This window comes from Pseudonaja textilis, chromosome 11 (assembly GCF_049901715.1).
Source record: "Pseudonaja textilis isolate UNSWEBS1 chromosome 11, rPseTex1.2, whole genome shotgun sequence".
Classification (NCBI taxonomy): Eukaryota; Metazoa; Chordata; class Lepidosauria; order Squamata; family Elapidae; genus Pseudonaja; species Pseudonaja textilis.
Window position 1 is genome coordinate 1860605 of NC_142000.1, and position 16506 is coordinate 1877110.

General features: G+C 44.7%; 1 protein-coding gene across 8 annotated transcripts in view; it reads right to left on the reverse strand.

Moving 5' to 3' along the window:
- Nucleotides 1–16506, reverse strand: part of KCTD15 (potassium channel tetramerization domain containing 15) — a 68159-nt gene that overhangs the window by 12603 nt on the left and 39050 nt on the right. For all 8 annotated transcript variants that reach the window (XM_087940403.1, XM_087940404.1, XM_087940407.1 and 5 more), the window contains exon 4: nt 6083–6388. In XM_087940403.1, the coding sequence (XP_087796529.1) occupies nt 6083–6388 (306 nt within the window). The remainder of the gene's footprint in view (nt 1–6082; nt 6389–16506) is intronic.

Consider the following 16506-nt stretch of genomic DNA (forward strand, 5'->3'; position numbering starts at 1 on the left):
ATGGAAGCCAAGAATTCAGGAGAACCCTTTAGTACTCATAGTGGAGACCGGGCTCTTAATGCCCCTTATTCATTTGAACATTGGCAGCAGTTCTTTGATGAACAATAGCCATAGTCCTTAGACTTATATACCGCTTCCCAGTGCTTCCCTGCCCTCTCTAAGCGGTTCACAGAGTCAGTCTCCTGCCCCCAACCATCTGGGTCCTCATTTTACCCACCTTGGAAGGACGGAAGGCTGAGGCCACCTTGAGCCTGGGGAGATTTGATCTGCCAAATTGAAGGCAGCCGGCAGTCAACAGAAGGAGCCTGCAGAACTGCACTCTAACCAACCTAGGAGCAACAGGTGCATGCATGCATTTCCACTGGAAATCAACTTTGTGGCCCACCACAAGGAGAGTAGATCATTTGTCCACCTACCTATTCACCTTATGTAATTATTTTTAATAACCTGAATTGAGGGGATAGAAAACTTGTTTTATCAATAAAGCAAGTTTTTCTGATAACAGTAGTAGCGTTATGATTTTTGTTTTGTTAAAACAAAATTTTTAGGCAAATGATATAAAAATTAATGACTATTGGGGTTATTATATCTGGGTCAGCTTGTTGCATATATTTCAGGGGGAGAATTAATGTACTAATTTAGAAAAAATATTAATGGACTTTGGAATATGCTTGTGAGAATTCCTAGTTCAAGAATTATATGACACTTTTCTATGTGCTAAATTGGAAGTCAATATTCCGTATGCGTGGAGATTTTACAATAATTAAACCATATCAATTATCCCGGGAAAACAGAGAGGCTTCAGAATCCAGAACTTCTTTTGTTCTGGATGGGTTGCACTGTCTCCGAGAGATCCTGTGAGCAACTTGTCAGTCCCTCCTGGGCTCTTGATTCCTACTCAAAGAGCAGGTAGTAGCTGTCTTAGCTACAAGAGCCTTGGTGCTCCCTCCCATTGTGCACCAGTTGCGTCCTTTCCTGGATCTGGAGTCCCTCTTAGGGTCCCTCAGACCCTAAACCTCAGTCACTATATAAACCTTTTGATTAAATAAAACAACATTTAAAGTGTGATATCAAACTTTAAAATGCTGGCTCAATGCTTCCTGAAACTAAATATTTTTTTTTGATCGAGATAAATCTTTAAAATATTGCTAAAACTTGTTATTATTGTTATAGGAAGTAAAAGACACTTTCAAATCCATGGAAACCAGTAAGCCCTCCAGCTAAATTGGCTTTTCTGGGCAACTGAATATCCATATGCATGGAGCCTCTTGCTCCTTTTCTGTTGGAGTTGAGTAATCAAGGTTTTTCTCACCTCTTCCATTAACATTACAGCTGGGGAAGGCCAGGATTAATTTTGCAGAGTGTACAATTGATCACTGAAGTTTACCTGTTAAATATGCCTCCAAAAATTGCCACAGCAACTCTGGCAAGGAGGCTTAAACTCTATGCCAATGAATCCGGTTGAATCTTTGCAGTAATAAAAGAGCAACGCCTTTCAGTGAGAATTAGCCTATTAATTGATATTTTAGATTTAGAATAAACTGAGTTGGCAAAAGAACAACTTCACTGTGTATGAAAAGAAAAGATTTTCCTACAATGCAGGTTGAATTCTTGAAATATATTTTGACCTGGATTATCTTTCGTTACTATTAGTACAATGTTTGTTATTATTAGTCTCAATCCTTCAAATTATAAAGAGATTTCTTCACATTGTATGTTGTGTTAAGGAACTTGTCGAGGAAATTATTTAACTTGGTTTTAGAACCATTGGACTGTTTTACTAATCAATCAAAGGATATGTTGTGTATAAAGGTGTCTTTAGAGTCTTTAGAGCAGGGGTGTCAAACTCAATTTCATCGAGGGCAGCATCAGGGTTGTGTTTGACCTTGGGGGGGTTGGGGTGGGCGTGGCCAGAGGCACATCACTTGTGTCAGGCACCTGTGATGGCCTGAGCACCCTGCCAGTGAAAACAGGCTCCGAAGCTCAGTTTTCGGCTGGTATGGCCTCCTGCAGCCCTCTGCTGGTGAAAACGGAGCGTGGGGGGGACCATGCGTGTCCCTTGCAAACTCCGTTTTCAGCTGGGACAGCCTCCTGCAACCCTTTGCCAGTGAAAACAGAGCTCGGGAAACGGAGCACTATTTTCTATGCAGCCCTGTGGCCAGATCTAAACACCTCATGGGCTGGATCCAGGGCCTTGAGTTTGACAACCCTTCTATAGAGCATACAGTCTTTAGAGTCTCCTTGATAATTAAGATTCTTTGCTTCAATGTATAGCTATTGTACAACAGTTTAAGTAATTATCAGAGTATTGAATTAACTGATATAAACTCATTGTACAGTTGGATCTAACATAGCTCTAGACATTTATAAAAATGGATTTTTTTTTACCAAATGGATTGTGTAAAATATCCTAGAATAATTATTATTCCCATGAAGATATATTTGTGCAGAGTCACAATTCTTTTAGTTGAAATTTAGCACATTCCAGCATGACAGGCTGCAACTTACAAAAGGAAAATTTGGGGAGCAAAATTTGATCCCTGTTCACATGAAAAAAATTACTTTGGACTAATCTTAATTTAAAAATTTGGGGCAAATATGTATCTACACACATATGAGTAAATTATATGATTCAGACCAGTTTATGAATCATTTCTTCAAAAATTATAATGTAGTGCAAGAAGATTTTAGACGTCCTAAAACTGCTGAATGGCAATGAATTCAACTGAAACATTTTCAGTTTAGATCTGACACATTAGCGCTTCTGAAATCTCTTAATTTCTTGTTGTGCTAAAAAGCATTTATGAAAGATTATAAATTTGCAGGTGACATGTACAGACATCCAATAATAAGTTGCAAAAATCTGAAATGAAGATTTTAGCAAATTGATTTGCTAAATATATTTCTTATCTGCAGATAAAATTAGCTCATCAAATGCTTATTTTTCACCTTTATTGGACACCTTGGCAGATGCTCAAGAAGGTTTGAATGTCAACCTTTTCATGTTGAAGATGTAACATATTTAGGTGCTCCTATGGTTTTAGGCTTTTTCTCTCTGGTTGCTCCACTGTCAAAAGACAACACAACTTAACAAGAAATATGGCTCTGATCTTTGCAATCCAAGATCAGTTATTAGACCATACTGGCCTCCATCCCATCGGTGTGCGCAGAACTGGGAAAAAAAGGGAAGCACTTATTTTCGTTGCTGAGCCTGGCTTGGGATTTTCACATGGGAAAACACTCCTGAGTTTCATTACTGCCAATGAAAGCACTTTTTCAAGAAGTAATAGCATGATTTCAGAGATGGGAAGCTGTACTCTGTTACTCCCTAAATGCAGTAGTCCCCCATGGTTGACCACTGACATTTGCTGGCAAAATGGCTCATTTGTGGAGTCATAGTTTTGTTGTATTATTTTTCAAAGAATAGAAAACAAGACAGGAGATTCCTGGAAGCCACCTGCTCCCAGGACTCCTTTTTAAAAAATGGCCCCCAATGATATGATTCAGATGGCGCAGCAAAATGGCTGAATTACAGCGATGGGATTCTGGGTGAAGGAGTGGGTAGATTAAAAGGTGAAACTGGGAATAATTGAGATTAATTAAAAGTGATTCAGCTGCTTCCACAGTTCTTAACTCTATGGGTTTGCATTGCTGCTATTTCCCACAGTTCTGCTGCAATTAATTCAACGGTTCCTGATGGGGAAAGCATGGCTGTTACAACACAAAACTTATGCTCATAACTCACTTCCTTTTCAGTTGTTTTAAAGTAGCTTGTTTTGGAAATTTTTCTGTACTTGGAGGGTTTGATGTAGTCACCGTGGATCACCATACCACCTGATCTCACGGCCCTAAAGTTAAAAACTGATTTGTTTTATCTTTTGGGATGTTCTCTATCTCAGGGGTCTCCAACCTTGGGAACTTTAAGACTTGTGGACTTCAACTCCCAGAGTTCCTCAGCTGGCTGAGGAACTCTGGGAGTTGAAGTCCACAAGTCTTAAAGTTCCCAAGGTTGGAGACCCCTGCTCTATCTAACTCCTGGTTTGCGGTCATTATGGTAAGCTCCAATTGGTTAGTAGTTAAGGCATCAAGCTAAAAACTTTAGAAATTGCTGGATTTTGGGAGCACAATCTTTAGATTCATAGATGAACACAGATTTACGTTCAGCTGCACAATCAATAGTTTCCCCTCACTGAATATACCATTCTAGAGGTAAAAATAAACCAAAATTCAATTTTGTTCTTTCACTCTAGAAAGGAGGCCTTTCTGCACTCGGGTCTTGGGTAGCTCCTGAAGCCATTTCCCAATGAGCTAAAGATGGATTTGGCTGGCTTAGTTCTAATACCGAGCCAAAGTGTTCTTCTATTTTAAGATCATGTTTGTTTTATAATTTTAATCCCATTCTTGCCGTTTTTATAGCCTGTTGTGATTTTATAACTTTTATTCCTATATCTATTCCATCCTGCAATGGTGAAATTCAAGCATGCAATATGTTTTATTCATAAATACATTGATAAATACAAATGATAATTTATAAAGAAACCAACTGATTTTAAAACGGTGGGGGGGGAAATTCCACTGGGATCTCAAGGATTAAAATGGGTAGGGATTCACCTCCCACTTCATCCCTCAGCCAGCAGCCTCACCCAAAAGGCTCCTTTTCTTCTTCTTCAGGACTGGACACTCCAGATAGCAACAACCACCATGGTCTTGGGGGGCGGGGGGGCAGGCTCCCACGGCTCCCACCAGCCCAAATCTTTGGCCAGAAACGATCTCCCTCCTGCATGGCACCTGAGGAAGGCCCTTGTTTTGGGGGCTTCCCTACTGAGTGAGGCTTCTATCTACCCATGTCGAGCTGAGCTGCCCCCACTCCCGGGTCTGACCAGCCCTGATGGGAGAACTCTTCCAAGGAAGATGCCAAGGGACACATGGACCCTGGCTTGTATTTTCCTGTACCTGCTGATCAGCCTGCCTTTGTTTCAAGACCTAATTTTAAAACTTCAAAAAAAAAAAGGGTAGAAAGGAAAAAAAAAAAAGACTCCCAATCCCTACAAAAACCTTTGAGTATAAAGTGGAACACATTTTATTTTAAATACTCTGGGCAATTTTTACAGTACATCTTTTTACTGGGGGTGCGGTGGGGGGGAGGGAAAAAGTGCAGAGATCATTTTTTTTTTAAAGTCCATCCTGCAGGCTCCATCATTTAATTATGAGCGGGACATAAATTATGCATTTAAACCTTGCTGCATTTTCTACAAAGTGGCATGCAAAACATTTCTCTCCCCCTTTTTCTTTTCTTTTCTTCTTTTGTGCGGTCTGGTAGTTTGATGGAGGTTTTTTTTTTCCCCCCTTCTTCTTCTTCGCCCTCCTCCTTCCTAGGGGCAACGGAGAAGGAAAAAGAAAGAGGGCTGCAGGGTATGCGATGATGAAAAAAAATTAGCATTTGTTATGAGATCAGCGTGGTGCTAACATATACAAAATCTAAATCTATTTTTTTTCTTCTCCTGCTTGAACTTGCGATGAGAAAGAAGAAGAGAGAAGAAAAAGGAGAGGGGTGGAAAAACCCTGAACGGCGCATGAGCTCCCCAAACACCAGGGGCGTCAAACTTGGATCCCATTGAGGGCCGCATCAGGGTCGTGTCTGACCTCTGGGGGGCGGAGGGGGCATGGCCAGGGTGGGCGTGGCCAGTTTGACATCACTCGTCCAGGCTCTGTTTCCAGCCACGATAGCCTCCTGCATCCCCCGCTGCCAGTGAAAACAGAGCTGGGGAAGGCCCTCCCGAGCTCCCGTTTTCGCTGGCAGAGGGATGCAGGAGGCCATCGTGGCTGGAAACAGAGCTCGGGAGGGCCACGCATGGCCCTCCCGAGCTCCACTTTCACTGGCAGAGACAGCGCTGGCCAGTCCTTCGCTGTTTCCAGGGCGGGCCAGATCTAAGCACCCTGCTGGCCAGATCCATCCCGCGGGCCTTGAGTTTGACACCCCTGCCATAAACCATGTTGCCGGCTGGGCACCGGATGGAGGGACACAAAAGCGGAGTGGATTCTTCTGCCGAGAAAAAAGAGGAGGGTGGAAGGGCAGCAATACCTGCACCGAATTCAGCCGGCAGTACCCGTTCAAGGGAAAGCGGATGACGTGGGTGGGGTCCTGGTTCCAGCCAGCATTCACCGAGTTGCACATCACATCCCCCGTCTCTGGGAAGATCTCCTCGATCAGCGCCTTCTCCCCGCTCAATGCGATCCGCTCCCCAAGATCCGGCGTCACTCTCACCACCAAGCAGTCACAGGGCTGGAAATGTTTCTGTTGCTCTTTCTCCTGCTTCCATCGCTCCAGTTCTTTGATCATCGGCTGCAGCTGGTAATACTTGGCTTCTTCGTATAAAAGACTGAAGTCCTTTTGAAAGAAGGGAGAAGGAGAGACTAGAAACATCGACGGATCGTTCCCCTAACCCCTGCAAACAGAGACTTTAAAAGAAAAAAGGTTAATATTCCACTGATGCCAAAAGGAAACTGATGCCATTATTTCCTTTTGGCTGGGTGACAGGAGGAGGAGGAGTCAAAAAGTCAAGATGGCAGCCACAACCACGTGGCCAAACTCCTGGCCTAGAAGGACCCTACCCAGTCCTGCCAGTCCTCTTAGTTTGTGTGGATGCTTGCTCTGACTTCGCCAAGGTGTTGCAACTGCAGTGTATTTACCTGCCTGCCTTTTGTTCCACTTGTGCATATAAGAACTATGCAATAAACTGAAGCCGCGTGGCACAACAACAGAAACAGCAATAGCCCTTACACTTATATACCGCATCAGTGCTTTACAGCCCTCTCCAAGCGGTTTACAGAGTCAGCATATTGCCCCCCAAAATAAAATAAAATAAAAATCTGGGTCCTCGTTTTACTCACTTCGGAAGGCTGGAAAGCTGAGTCAACCTTGAGCCTGGTGAGAATCAAACTGCTGGCAGCTGGCAGTCAGCAGAAGTAGGCTGCAGTACTAAACACTGCGCCAACACAATTCCAATAGAATATTTGTCAGAACTGACCTCCGGGGGCAGCTGTCCCCAACCTTGCCATATTTGCGGCCCAGTAGTGTGTACGTGTGTGTGTGTAAGGCGCACGCGCGCCCTCTGCTTACACAAATGGAGCTTCGCACACATGCCGAGGGCACTTGTACTCACGCGCAAAGCTCCACTCACGTGAGTGGCGGTCACTTGAGCAGAGTGTTCATGGAGGGAACTTTGCACGCAAACACAAGCGCCTTTGCACAAGTGGAGCTTTGCATGCAAGGGCCTGCCACTCACGTGACTTGATTCACACATGCTCACAGTTGCTCATCGCTCACGCAACCTGGTTTTGAACTGGCTGCGGCCCAGTAGTTAGCTACTGACTGGGGGTTTGGGGTTACATTTTTAGCGAATGAGATGCAACTGTTGAAATAGCTGACAATTAGGACAAGTACCCTAGAGCAGGGCTCTCCAACCTTGGAAACTTTAAGATTTGTGGACTTCAATTCCCAGAATTCCTCAGCCGGGCAAAGCTGACTGAGAAGTTGAAGTCCACAAGTCTTAAAGTTGCCAAGGTTGGAGAGCCCTGCTCTAGGGTACTTGTCCTAATTGTCAGCTATTTCAACAGCTGCATCTCATTCGCTAAAAATGTAACCCAGGCAAGAACTCCATACAGGCTAAATGGCAGTCAAATTTATGGTCATCCCTACTTACCTAAAAATCTTCCATCAGTGCGAGCCAGTGAAACCATTTTGTCACCGATGGACATTCCTTGCAATCAAATAGGAAATTTTGTTGGACACTCAATCTAAATCTGAAACCCTACTGCACTGAACTCAGTGCAATATACTTTGGAATAAGTATTGTATAAAAAGGCTGGGGCTGCACATACAAAGAGCTGTACATAAATCGCCAAGCCTTTCTCTGTTTTCAAAGCAGAACTCAAGGTTAACCTAGCAGGTAAACACATTTTCCTGCATGCAGTGACCATCGCTCAGGTTGGAGGGGTTTTTATTTAATTTTATTTATTTAATTTTATTTTTATTTGTCAATTGCTTACAAGATAATAGGTATAAGTATATACATAGTTATGAATACATGAAATGGGTACATATAAGAAAAATAAAAGAAACAATAGGACAGGGACGGTAGGCACGTTGGTGCGCTTATGCACAGCCCCTACAGACCTCTTAGGAAAGGGGTGAGTCAATAGTAGAAAGTCTGAGGTTAAAGTTTTTGGGGTTTGGGGAAGAAACCACAGAGTCAGGTAGAGGATTCCAGACATGGACCCCTCTGTGGCTGAAGTCGTATTTCCTGTTTTCCCTGCTTTGGTGACCCTGTTCCTCAAAGCAACTCTGTGGTAGCTTGCCTCTGTAGCCTGCCGATTGGGCTGTAGCAAAGCCGTTCTCCCACCAGAAAGGGCCAGTTGATCCTAACATCCCTGGCAAGAGAATGACATCTCCTGTTGTGGCCCGCTGGTGGCTGACGGAACTGGTAGCAGAGTCGGACAGTAGTGAGGTTGGAGAGGAACCTGGGCCAGTCTTGGAGGCTGAGGAAGGCTCAGCATTAGAGGCAGGGATGGGGCCAGGGCAGTCTGGCAGTCATCCGCTCCCTTCAGACTCAGACAGGAGTGAGGCGAGGGAGTTTCTGGAACCGGTTCCCGGCCTGCGCATACACAGGGCTACCAGAAGACAAGAACAATTGAGAAAGCAGGGCCAACTGAGAAGTAAGGCCACACCTAGGAGATGATTGGCTCATAGGACATAAAAGAGAAGCGAACAGGACATGAGCTTTTGCAGGAAGCAATTAGTTCGTCTGGTCGGTTCAAGCTTTGAAAAGTTATGTTTGACTCTGTGTCGAGTTTGGCCTTGCCCTGCGCCTGGCCATTCATTCTCTGGCAGCATTCGAGGCGCGATAAGGCGGGTGTTTATAAACATTCCCCTGAAAGACTGTTTGGGAAGCCTGTCTGGCTGTGAATGGACGTAATTCACAGCCGTGGAAATAAAAGAGGAACTAAGATTGTGTTTGATGCTTTCTAAGGAAGCCTAGGTCAGAACATCGCCATCCAACAAGGAAAACCTCCTACAAAGGTTTCATTCCTGGGCCCCAGTGACCCACAATGGGTGTCTTGGAGAATCAAGGTGAACCAAGAAGACTTACTTCAGCTCAGACCCAAAATATTGGAAGGGTGGAAATTGCTTTGTCTAACTCCCTGCTTAGAAGCATCTTTAAAAAGTCCTCGAGAAGGAAGAGATAAAGATGTGGTGCCTACGTAACACTAAATGTTCGGAACAAAACATTGGAAATCTGCAGACCAAGACCTGGCTGGTTACCTCAAAGCCAAGGTCCAGATTTGCCTTCTGCACCTAAGACACACTCTAGGCCAGGGGTGTCCAACTCAAGGCCCAGGGGCCAGATCTGGTCCACGGGGTGTTTAAATCTGGCCCAGGAAACGGACCGGACCGCAGTGCCTCTGCCAGCAAAAAATGAAGCTCAGGGGGCCCTCCAGAGCTCCATTTTCTCTGGCGGAGGGTTGCAGGAGGTCGTCACAGCCAAATACGGAGCTTGGGAGCCCGTTTTCGCTGGCAGAGCACTTGGGCTGCCACAGGTGCCCCCAACGTGAATGATGTAGAGCTGGCCACGCCCACTTTGACCATGCCCCCCCCCCAGGTCAAACACAACCCTGACGCGGCCCACAATAAAATTGAGTTTGATACCCTATTCTAGGCACTCCCCTAAATTCCGCTGAAGGTGTTACTTAGCCTGGTAACGAAATGTTCGGAATCCAACCCACAAGCTTGCAGAACGAACCTCCACCCTCCAACTATCCTAATTCTGGATATTTCTTCCTCAACCCACTCCTTATGTGCGCCTATTGGTCTCCTTACTCCTGGGCTGCAATTTCCTTGCAGTCTCCCAGGCACTTTAAGCTGTAGGCCGTAGAAATCCAATCCCAGCCATGGAGCTACTACCTCTTCAGGAGTGGGATGCTACTGGTTCGGCCCAGTTCTATAGAACCGGTAGCTCCGAAAAGCAGCTGACACCGAATCAGTTCACCATTTGGTCCACCTGCCCGCCTGGGCTCTTGGCTGTCCTTTATTTCCTGCTTTTTCAACCTCAGCTGCTTTGCGCGGCACGGCTGAAGTTGGAAAGGGAGGAAAGAAGAGGATTTTCAAAAACGCTGCGCACCTGCGCGCAGCGCTTGTCAGCTGTCCAGGTGGCACAGCTGATGATTTTTTTTTGCAAATGATGCACACGCACGCAAAACACACGCTCACCGAACCGGATCGAACACTGGCTGAACCCTACCCCTGCACCTTCCCTAATCGAAGCTGGACTGCGAATCATTTAATTTCAGAGCACCTGAACAGTCTGAATGTCTGATTTATGGAAAGGCACCCTGATGATGTACCTGTGGAGGGAGGCTGAAGTGAGCGGCAACAGCAGCAGGTTAACCCTGTCCCGAAGATCATACAAGAGAGAGAACTTACACCCCATGATTTATTCATTAGTTATACAGTATATTTCTTTATTTCCATAGGCTTATAGCCTCTTCAATTCCAAGTCACACTGATCTATCTCCCTCTTATTGTTGCAAGTACTAAGATGAATCGGCTTGTAAGGAAAACGTTTTCCCCCCACTCTCTTACGGAAATCTGGCAGTCAATCTGTAGAACTCTCCACCATAGGATATTGTCTAAGCAAAGCATTGCAAAACATAGCTCAAAGATCTGGCAGCCAGCCCTACAAGAACCTGAATGGCATCTGAGAGCCACACCTGGAGAAGACAGGAAGTCTCACCTTAATATTTGCAAAGAATATTAAGATCAGCCTGTTCTGCACGGCCTGCTCCAATTCTTTGCCCTGCAGGTGTGTTGAGAGCAACTCCCAGACTTCCCAGCAAAGAGGGCCCAAAGGAAAGGGATGGATGGCCTCTAGGGTCCTGTTCTCATGGTCCAAATGGCTACAGGCCGGGGAGGGGAGGAGCGACCTTATTCCCAGCAGGGGAGCCAAGATTTACCTGAGGGCAACCTGCAAGCGCCTCCTCTAATTGTAGGCTTTGTTTTAAGATAACTTGACAACGTTCCAGTACATTTGGGTGGAGAACTATGCCAAATGATTTCTTTCCTTTTTTAAATTTTTTTTACTTTTAAACAAACATACACAAAGAAAACATAAAACCACCTTCCAGTTACATTACAGTGTGTCAGTTGGTTACAAGTCTTTTGTGCTTCATCTCCATAGTCCTCACTTATAGTCTGTATAAATTCTCATATTATCCATCTAATATATATATGTACATTATTATCATTGTTAATCATTTATTTGACTATTACTATTTTTCTGTTATTCAACATTTTAAATTAATTTCTATTGTAACAATCATTACTTCATCATAAATCCATCCAATAATAACATATCCTTATGTTATATTCTCTATAGTTCTATTATCCTTACATTGTAAAATCCTCTAAGATATTTCATTTCCATATTTTTTTTCTAACCATTGATAAACTAGATCCCATATCTTGTAATATTGTTTGTCTTCTTGTCTTCTAATTTCAAATGTCAATTTACTTGTTTCAGTACATTCCATTATTACCAAATGATTTCTATTTGGGATCACTGGGCCCAACGGGGGAGAAATCTGCTAATATTCTCTTACGAGCTGGCAAGAAAATAAGAATTATTATTGTTTTATACCCCTGACAGACGGGTGTTTAAGGCTGAAATGCTTTCTGACCATTCTTCCCCTGCTTCCAAAGACTGTTGCCTACACAGGATGTTGAGAAGACTGTCGAAGAGAGGGGCCCCCAAACTTGGCAACTTTAAGACGTGTGGACTTCACATTTTCAGAGATCCCCAGCCAGCTTTCCTTTGCTGGCTGAGGAATTCTGGGAGTTGGTCCACACGTCTTAAAGTTGCCAAGGTTGGAGAGCTCTGGTCAAAGGGATGGAGAGACAAACAGAACAAGAAAGTAGCTAAGCTCCTTCTCATCTATGCACAGTTTTCTGAAAGAGACATTTCTAACATAGCATAAGGCCTCTCTCTCTCTCTTTCTCCTTCTCCCTCTCTGCCTCTCTCTTTCTCTCGTTCTCTCGTCCTCAGATGTCCTAAGGTAGCTCTTCTGAGAGCTCAATGTCTCGTGGGCCGCCTGGAAAACCAGCGCCGATTCCTGAGCATCCCATCCTTCAGTGCAATTTCATTGTCTTGCTCAAGAGGAAGCCGTTTAGCCCAAATCACAAGGGAACACCCAGGAAACACTTGAAAGGCAGAAATGGAATTGCATTCTCAGGCCGGCTGCACCCGGGAAGCTGCCAATCTGATACGGCTCATCTGATAGGAGGAGGCTTTTACTCCCGTTTTTATGCAGTTGACTCAGGGCAGGACGTAGGGAGTCCAAATGGAAAAGGAAGCGCTGACCATGTTTTTTCAAGGTGCTGGAAAACAAGATAAGCCCCTCTGGTATTCATTGCCAAGGGGAGAGGGCTCAATAAAATACAAGCTCTGGCCAACTGCTAATACAGTTCCACAGAGGAATTACTGACTCTGTCATCTGCACCTCTATAACTGTCTGGTTTGCTTCTGCAACCCAACAGGGCAGACACGGACTCCAGAGAGTAATTAGAATGCAGAAAAAACTATTACTACCAACCTGCCTCCCGTCGAGGAACTGCATACTGCACGAGTCAAAAAGAGGGCTGTGAAAATATTTCCAGACCCCTCACATCCCAGACATAAATTGTTTCAATTCCTTCCCTCAAAACGACGCTACAGAGCACTGCACACCAGAACAACTAGACACAAGGGGAGTTTTCCCCTCGAAAACCATCACTCTGCTAAACAAACAACACTGTTCAGCTATTTACAAAGTCTGCACTACTATTACTGTTAATCTTCTCATCACTCCTTATCGCCCATCCCCTCCCACCTGTGATTGTAGGACTGTAACTTTGTCGCTTATATCCTTACGATTTATATTGACTGTTTCCTGGTATGATTTGATTGTTGATTGTACCCTATGACTATCATTAAGTGTTGTACATTATGATTCTTGATTCTTAACGAATGTACCTTTTCTTTATGTATACTGAGAGTATTTTCACCAAGACAAATTCCTTGTGTGTCCAATCACACTTGGCCAATCAAGTATTCTATTCCATTCATGGAGGAATCCCTCAAGGAAAGACAGATGGGTTACTCTCCAGCAATATTAATAACAATACCTTGTTCCACTCTTAAAGGATCAAAACACTGAATCTAACAAGTCTCACTGTCGCCACCACCATCTCCTCCAAGATGGTGCCCTCAACTATGCCTGGACTACATCTCTCAAGCTAGCACAACCAAAGCACAGGAGGTTGGGGAAGGCTGGCTACAAAAGTAGGCCTAATTTCAGCCCTCAGAGCTGCATGACAGGGCAAGGGGTGGAAACAGAAGTTCTGAAGATCTGAGCAACCCTCGTGACTCCAATGCAGGGATCCCCAAACTTGGCAACTTTAAGACTTGTGGACTTCAACTCCCAGAATTCTAGGAGGTGAAGTCCACAAGTCTTAAAGTTGCCATGTTTGGAGACCTCAGCCCCAATGGGTTCTCCACCCCCGCTACAGCCTGCTCTTGAGGAAGCCTCCTTCTCACCATTGCAAAGACAGTTGCAAAGACAGCTTCCATGTGCCTGTGACTTCTATAAAAAGCTGCAGCTGCTAACTCAAAGTCCTTCTGTTGTTGCTTGCTGCTACGTGCTGCGGAGCTAAGTGGAGGATCCAGCCAAGGCAGAGAGCACTTTGAGCCTTGCCTTATTAGAAACTGGAACAGTAGTTAATATGCGCTGTAAACACACCAGCCAGAGGTGATAATAGAGCATTGCTAGCTAGGAACATGGAGGCAGGACTGCCTTCGTTGCTCCCCACTCCCTTAGTCTGAAAACAGCATCCCACAGAGACGGAACTCTTAAGAGCACACATCCAAAATGAGCCCTGCTGGAACCGGTGGAAAAACTTCTGGAGTAAGCGGTGTGAGGACTGACACCTCCCTTTATATTTTGCATTGTTCTATCCCATAGCAAAGATAAAAAAATACCAGCAGAGTGGTTTTATGGATAGCACTTTCTTTTGTTTATTCCCATCGTCTGGATCTAAATCCAGTTTCTAAATCCATCTAAAGCAAAACAGTTCCAGAAACTGGCCTTGAGTTGGGCTTGGATTAGAGGGCTTCAGAAGAGAGGTCCTCTCCAAAACTTGAAGGAACAGTTTGGCCCATCTGTTTATACATCCTTGGAAGTTATCTTCTCTGCCCCCTCTTGTTCCTTCCTCCAACCAGGCAATTCAGATTTAGACACAGGCTGGTAACTTCAGGGAGAGAATGTGGGAGCTTTGAAAGGCTGAGGCTGAGCCTTTGAAAGGCTCCATAAACTGCATGTTGTGCTTTGCCGGCAGCAGGTGCCGATGGCTGAAGTCTCGGAGTGCGAGGACTCGGATGAGGGGCCTGCGTGTGACGCAGGGATGGGGCCAGGACCATCGGGGAGTGGAGCGCTGCCTTTGGGGATTGTGGAGGCTGGCAACAGCGATGAGGAGGTCCCTGAGGAGCCTGTGTCCAGTGTGCATGCACACAGCTCTGCTCGAAGGAAAGAGCAACTGCAGCAGCACGGGAGACTTGGGAGTAAGGCTGCAAGGTGATGGCCCCTCCCTTAAGGGATAAAAGCCAGTTGAGAAACCGGAATTCTTTGCAGGAAGCAAATAAGTTTTTGCACTCAAGCCTTGTGGACATTTGGAATATCTTGGTTGGTGTTTGGAGACTCTTTGTGTTTGAAATATTTCTTAGTAACTTTATCTAGCGTTCCTGGCAGCCTTGCACAACCTTGGCAAGACTCATTCTTATCAGAGACGATTAGTTTGAAACAGCCTTTTAACCGGGAAAGAACGGAATTCATCAAGAATCATTAAAAGGCTTTGCTGTTACCTCTGTTTTGTGTTTGTTTCCTTGGAACAAGGTTTGGGTCAGAACACTGCACTGATGAGAAGTCCTATCACCATATAACCCCAAAGACGAGGCCAAAGCATAAAGCCCTTTCAGACACATTACAGGAAAATGGCCCTGGCATTGGGCTGCCTGACAAAGCTATCATGGCTCTTCCACCAACTTCATGCACTGAACAGAGCCCTGGACCTGGTTTGACTCCACGGAGAGAGCTTCGCCTTAAGGTACATGAAGCTCATTGTCTGAAACTTAGGACAGCCTCTGAGAGTTGGTTTCAGGATCTTTGTCTTTCCTCAAAAGCTGACCACTGATTTCCAATTCCACGTAAGGGCCAAAAAATCAAATTGATCTCCATAACTGTATCAATGAAGATCCTTCTTCTCTTGTGTGTATGTCAGACACCCCCACCCCAACTAAGGAGAAGGGTAGAGAAATATAATTTTAAAAATGAACAATGTCTGGAGCAATTGACAAAATCACAAGAAGGAATTATATTAATAATCATGAACTCTGAAACAAATCCTTTTGTTGAGTAAGATGATTTATCCTCCAACGGAAGATTCTTCCCCATTCAAATGACCGAATGCCTTGTCGATCAGACAGGTCTTAGTACGGATTCCAGTAAGGCAACTTTGAAGAACAGGACAACTGGTGGTAGAAACAGCTTGAGAAATATATCCGGCATCACTGCATGTTGAACAGAATCCAGTTTGATTGTATTTCAGCTAATCAACAAATCCAACATAGGGTCCACACGGCAATACTATTTTCCAAGCCACTTTGAAAACAAGGAAGACTTTCTGGAAGGCAAGAAATGCCAAGGAGCCCAAATCCGATCAACATACAGTAATTTTCAAATCTCAAAAGGTTCTGTTTGTAATGTTGCTTTGATTAACAGAAATGCTGAAGTGCTTCAGTCCTGGCAGTTGGATGCAAATACACTGATGGCCCATATAGCCAGCACAAATATTTCTGAGATGCTGCATTTTGTCCACAGTGTTGCTTAAAAGGGACAGCATCCGCAAATCCTTGGGCATTTGTTTCAATGACTCTTGCTGAGTTGCATGAAATGTTCCAAAAGGAACCATACAATTCATTTTCCTCTGTAAGAACTGCCATAATCTTAACAGATTGGAAGGGACCTTGTAGGTCATCTAGTCCAGCCCCCCGCCCAAGCAGGAGACCCGACACCATTTCTGACAAATGACAGTCCAGTCTCTTTTTGAAAGCCTCCAGTGATGTAGCTTCTGAAGGCAACTTCTGTTCCATGGGTTGACTGTTGTCACTGTTAGGAAATTCCTCCTTATTTCCAAGTTGAATCTCTCCTTGATCAGTTTCCATCCATTATTCCTTCTTTGGCCTTTGGGTGCTTTAGAAGACAGCTTGACCCCTTCCTCCTCTCCCTGGTAGCCCCTCAGATACTGGAAGGCTGCTATCCCGTCTCCCCTGGTCCTTCTCTTCCCTGGACTAGCCAGGCCCAGTTCCTGCAACCATTCTTCATATATTTTAGCCTCCAGTCCCCTAATCATCCTGGTTGCTC